Here is a 6,000-nt window from a genome sequence, read left to right on the forward strand (position 1 = left end):
AAATTTAGGTCGATCTGATGAGATTGCTTATCAGTTTGCATTAGCCTTAATGGAAATCTGATGGCAAAAAAATGCCATCAGATCGAATTTCAATAGATTTCAAACTGAAATCTATTGGAATTCTATCCTGGTAAAAAATGTTCTAAAAACGCATCAGATAGATCATCAGATGCATTTCTTATCTATCTGCTGCCAATCTGACGAGTGTATGGGCACCTTTACCTGGGTCTTTTACCAGTCCCTTGTAGTCTGTCCACTCCCTCAATGTCTTTCTGGTCCCCTCACTTGTGCTGCTTTCACCCTGGTAAAGTCCATGACTCGTCACTTGCATGAGCCCAATCATGCTCCTGTAGCCAGGAGAGTACTTAAAGAAGAACTCCAGTGATAATAATGTAGTAAAAAAAGTGCTGAAGTTCAATTCTTGGTTATGGTTTCTCTTTAAAGGACACAGGCAAACAAAAAATAAGTTTCACTCACCTGAGGCTTCTTTCAGCCCCTAGACGTCTGTTAGGTCACATGGCGCAGTTCCGCTCTGAGCCAGACCTCCGCTCTCCACACCGTATGATTGTGACCCATGGCTGGGTCGAGATCATCTGCACATGCGCGGACAAGCTCATTCCTCTCATGATTGCTCCCGTTGCGGGGAGTGCTCTGCACTTGCGCAGTTCTGAGACAGTTGAAATGTGCAGAGCGCTCTCAGTGACGGGAGCATGATTGCGAGAGGTGCGCAAAAGGTCCCAACCATGGGTCCTGATCTTACAGAGGGAAGAGCAGAGGTCTGGATCATAGCGGAACTGCGCTGTGGCACCTAACAAACATCTAGGGGCTGGTAGTAGTAGTAGTAGTAGTAGTAGTAGTAGTAGTAGTAGTAGTAGTTTTTGAGACTGTGACTGAACTTGCACAGAAAGCTCCTGGTGGGACCCAGGAGGTGTGTGGCCCAGAACAGCGCATGCGCAGTGGCCTGCAACCCAGCTAGATCCCTCCCCTGTGTCAGCTCAGGATTTTCCTCTGCCACAGCAAAGCAGCTAATTGTTAAACACAAGATGTTAACCCTTATGTCTGCTTCCATGAAAGGAGGAAGTAGACACAATGCAGATTTATTGCAGGATTTGTATCAGCTGTAACAAAGAAATGTTTTTCTTTATAGATTATGCTGTTGCTCATCTTTTAGAGCAGAGAGGAAGTTCTGACTGAGTTCAGGTCCACTTTAAGCCTCATCTGTGTGCTGTTGTCTTGCAGCTGCCTATATTGCCCAGTGAAGGAGCGGATGTGGTGGACAGCGCATTGCCCCGGAGAATTAACAATCCAAAGTTGCCTAAATCTACGCCTGTTGTGAAGCTGGAACCATTAGCTGTCTCACCCAATAAAACCCTACGCTATTCCCTGAATCTTCGGCTTCCTGCAGGTGCCAAGCTGACAGAGGGGGCTCCAAGTTTCTGGTTCCTCTTCACAGAAGGTGAGTTACTGCTATTTCTTTGTTTCTAGGGCAGGGGTGTCAAACTCCAATACAAAGTAGGCCGAAATTTTACACTGGGACCTAGTTGCGGCCCAACCTCAATTTCTACTGGTCACTTTCTTCCCCTATAAAATTCCCAGGTGTCTAACGGCCCCCGTCCAACCTCTATACAGTTCCCTGGTGTCTAATGGACCCCCTCCAACCCCAATACAGTTCCCTGGTGTCTAATGCCCCCTCCAACCCCTGTACAGTTCCCTGGTGTCTAGAGGTACCCACCCTCCCCTATACAGTTCTGTAGTGTTTAGTTATTTCCTCCATCTCCCCCATATGGCTTCCCTGGTGTTAGACGGTTTCACCTCTAATATAGCTTCCCTCGTGGTCTACAGTGAGCCAAATATAATGCAAAGTGGGGAAACCACTTGAGGTTAACCACTTAAGGACCGGGGCTGCTTTCCCAGATCTGTGCTGCGTGGGCTCTCCAGCCCACAGCACAGATCATGATTGAGGCAGGGCGATCAGACTTCAGCTAGGCTTCAGCCTATCAGATGCCGGCAATCCCCGGCCAATCAGAGGCTGGGGATCGCCAATCTCCTTTACGCAGCAGCGCCGTGTGGATGTAAACACAGGGGATTTCTTCCCTGTGTGTTTACATTTAGCCTGCGAGCCGCGATCGGAGGCTCGCAGGCTGTTCACGGAGACACCCTCCTTGAACTGACATGGACAGTTTCCATGGAAATCCACAAACGACCAGCCGGCGCCTATCGGCGTTAGCTGGTCGTTATGGGGTAACTGGCTGTGAGGGCCAGACCACTAGCTTATACTGGGGCACTCCACATTGATCCTGATATACTAAAGGATCTGCAAGGAAACCTTGTGGAGAGGACTGGAGTAGAGGAATTAGAATTTGTCTGCTATTGGGTGTTTGGAATTTGCCCTTTCATATTGTATCATAGTGAGGTTTGTGAATTAGTGATTGTACTTGCATTTGATGTCTTCAACAGGATTGGCCCAATCCTTCCCAAAATAAACCTATGGCGGGCTGCATTTAAAAATTCCGATCGCAGCTGGTTGCATGAAACAGCAGTCAATTGTTTAGAAACCCCCACTGAGTTCCAATATGACCCAGGCAAGGTCTGCAATGTTTTGGAAATCTTTGGAGATGCTCTGTCTATTCAGGCCCATTATGAGGCCTAGAGATGAGTGTACCAATTCTGGAGGAGGAAGTAAATGAGAGCTTGAACTCAACACTGAGGGCATCGCGCAGAGGCGGTGGCTAGCGGAAGACCACTACCCTGTCCCCACTCTAGTTGTCAGAGTTCTGTTCTGAACTATTATTAGAACAGCTTTCCGAATAGGGACCCGCCTACCTTATTAGGTTGTGCTCCTTAATTATGAGTATTTACACAGAGGGCACCAAAAGTTAATTCCATAGTACAGCAATCAAAATGTTACCGTGTAAAAAAGAAAGTTGGCTTTTTTGTACTACTTGAGCATATCAAGAGCCGCTCATATGTAGAGAAGGCCAACGAGATGCTAATAATTCCTGCTTACATGCATTTTTAATTATTTAATGCAAAGGGCTCCATTAGAACCAGGAAGTAAGTTGTTCATTTTTTCCCCTTTTACCAACATTTATATTGCGCTTTTCTCATTTAGAACTCAAACCGATTGAGCTGCAGCCACTAGGGTGTGCTCTACAGGCAGTAGCAGTGTTAGGGAGCCTTGCCCAAGGACTCTTTACTGAATAGGTGCTGGCTTACTGAACAGGAAGAGCCGAGATTTGAACCCCGGTCTCCTTTGTCAGAAGCGGAGCCCTTAACCAGTACACTATCCAACCATCCTTTTTCGCTGACCTACTTGGAAAGGCTGAGTTCTATTGCTGGGTTTTAATCCCACTTTAAAGCGTTCAGATAGCCACACACTAATAGATTGCCACCCTATGTGGCAAAAAGATCGGAATGTGATGAGAGGGATTGATTCCTTCCATACACTAACCATGATCGAATCTGCTGGGAATTGTACTAGAAAATCTATAAATGTGAGGCTGCTTTTAGGGTGCTTTTACTTAAAAGAACCTAAGGTTAAGCTCATACAGAGGCTGCCATATTTAATTCCTTTTTAATGAAACCCACTAGGTGAGAAAGGAGCGCTGCATAGTGTATTACCAAAGGCAGAACTGTAATCGCATTAAAAGTTGTACTCACAAGTCAGAGAGGTTAAAATCTCATTTCAGCGGTGGGGCACAACCGCTACACGCCCAGTGAGGCAGATACACACGCTGTGGCCGGCAGCGAGGTCTCCGTTGGCCTGGGAGCTCGTCTCTCTGGGCGGGGCCTATGCTCGGCATGCTGGTGGCGTCATTACGCGTTTCGGCGTGCTGCGTCTTCATCAGATCATCTGAAATGCGATTTTAACCTCTGTCTTGTGAGTATAACTTTTCATGCGAATGAAGTTCTGCCTTTGGTAATATACTATTCAGCTCTCGTTTCTCACCTAGATTGTTTGCACATTCCTATCATTTGGAGCAGCGCTGTGTAATACCGGAGAGGGCTAAAAGACTAGTGGAAGTGTTTATCACTCTGTTGTGAGAGCACAAGGAACTTTGTTTATGTTTTTATTAATTAAACGCACTGCCTGGCTGTCCTGTTGATCATCTGCCTCTAATACCTTTAGCCATAGACCCTGAACAAGCATGCAGCAGATCAGGTGTTTCTGACTGAAGTCTAACTGGATGCATGCTTGTTTCGGGCGTGTGACTCAGACACTACTGCAGCCAGAAAGATCAGCAGGGCAGCCAGGCACCTGGTATTGTTTAAAATGAAATAAATATGGCAGCCTCGGTATCTCCCTTACATCGGGCTTCCCATTTTAAAAATTGAAGCTGTAATCGGCAATATGTTTGTTACTGTTTTTTGCTTGCTTGTAAAATGGTGTTATCGCCTCCATGTTTACATTGCAAAAACTGATCCAGAGCATCATGTCCGCTTGTACTCAGTGTTTTCAGATGTTATCTGCATGTCAGCAAAGATCGGCTAATGAGTTCAAAGGGTGGAAATAGTGGGATTAGCAGGTTATTTAAAGTGGATCCGAGATGAAAAACTAACTATAGCAAGTAACTTGTCTATATATCTTATCTAAAGTTTAGCCGGTTTACACAGTAAATCTAACTGCAAACAGCTTTAACAGTATATGATTATTTATTCCTGTGATGCAATGAGAGCAGCCATATTCTGCTTGTCTCCTCATTACACACACAGGCAAGCTGCTCTGCATCTCCACCCCTCGGCCTGTGAAAACTCCACTCCCTTCTCCTAATCTCTCCGCCCCCGTGCCTCTGAAATCTCTTGCTGGTAACGCCTCCTCCTTCTAATAAAACCTCCTCCTTCTCCCCAGACTGAGCTCCCATGAGCACTTGCTACATGGGACTCAGAATGCCTAGGCGCTGGAGGAGCTGTGGGCGAGGATTGTTTAGTTTATAGGGAATTAGGGCATTCAAACAAAAAAAAAAAGTATTTGGCTTGAGGAATACCCTGCAAACTATACGTAAGGGGCACAATTATGGAATGTGTAAAAGTTTATCTCTGATCCACTTTAAGCTGGAATCGGTGCAGGCTGCAGTTTATGTACTACTAAGCGCAGTGTAGCAACGTATATTGTACATACAGGAGTTAACATACTGATCATGAGGCTCTATCCTTTGCTCGTACTCAAGAAATTGAGGAATTTTTCATTCGTGTGATCACATCGGAGTATGAGAACCAGTGAGTAATGAGTCTCTTCTCTCTTCCCAGGCCATGACTGGTTACTTGATGGGCAGAAAACTTATGGGGAGATTCTGAGTCTGTCTAAGCCGAGTCAGATCGAGCTGACAGTCCCGCGGGGCATCAGCAGCCCTGACACAGCGCTGCACGTGGGTGTCTGTGTGTATTTCTGCACTGAGGACAGCAATGTGTGCACTATGAAGTCTGTCTCCTTTTCCCACCCGCTGCAAGTGGGCGTCGATGACACGGGCTGCCCGCCCCCTCTGGAGCTCTCCTACAGCTTTTAAGCCAGGGACATAATATGCTGTGCACCAAAGTCGGCCTGATATGAGTGTATTTGCTTGTGTGAAACGCAGCATATTTATCAGGTTGGAGTGAGAGGTAAAAAGACCAAAGTAGTCTTGTTTACACTACTGCAGCTTTAAAGAAAACCTGACTGGGTTCACTGCATTTTGCTTCATGCTGTTCATGTGCATTTAATAGAACTGTTTTTAAATAAAAAAAATAAATAAAAATATATATATATGTATATATATATATATATATATATATATATATATATATATATATATATATATATATATATATATATATATATATAGCCTTTTTGCAACAAAAAAAAAGTTACCCACTGCACCAATTCGTAGGGCCTAGTCTCCTCATTAGGCCCCGTTCACACTGCACGCGTTTCCAGCCGCGTTTTGGAAACGCGTGCAGGTGGCCGACACGCACAACATCAGACAGTGCATAGAGTGCACTGCCTGATGTTAGCACTGCATGCGG

At 45.5% G+C, this 6,000-nt stretch overlaps 1 protein-coding gene across 1 annotated transcript in view; it reads left to right on the forward strand.

The window, feature by feature from the left end:
* NHLRC2 (NHL repeat containing 2) overlaps nucleotides 1–5,720 on the forward strand; it is a 53,452-nt gene extending 47,732 nt beyond the window's left edge. Inside the window, exons 10-11 of the mRNA XM_068258802.1 lie at nucleotides 1,240–1,456; nucleotides 5,248–5,720. Of these exons, the coding sequence (XP_068114903.1) occupies nucleotides 1,240–1,456; nucleotides 5,248–5,504 (474 nt within the window). The 3' untranslated portion in view covers nucleotides 5,505–5,720. The remainder of the gene's footprint in view (nucleotides 1–1,239; nucleotides 1,457–5,247) is intronic.
* Nucleotides 5,721–6,000: the final 280 nt, after the last annotated feature.

The sequence above is a fragment of the Hyperolius riggenbachi genome, chromosome 10 (genome assembly GCF_040937935.1).
Source record: "Hyperolius riggenbachi isolate aHypRig1 chromosome 10, aHypRig1.pri, whole genome shotgun sequence".
NCBI lineage: Eukaryota > Metazoa > Chordata > Amphibia > Anura > Hyperoliidae > Hyperolius > Hyperolius riggenbachi.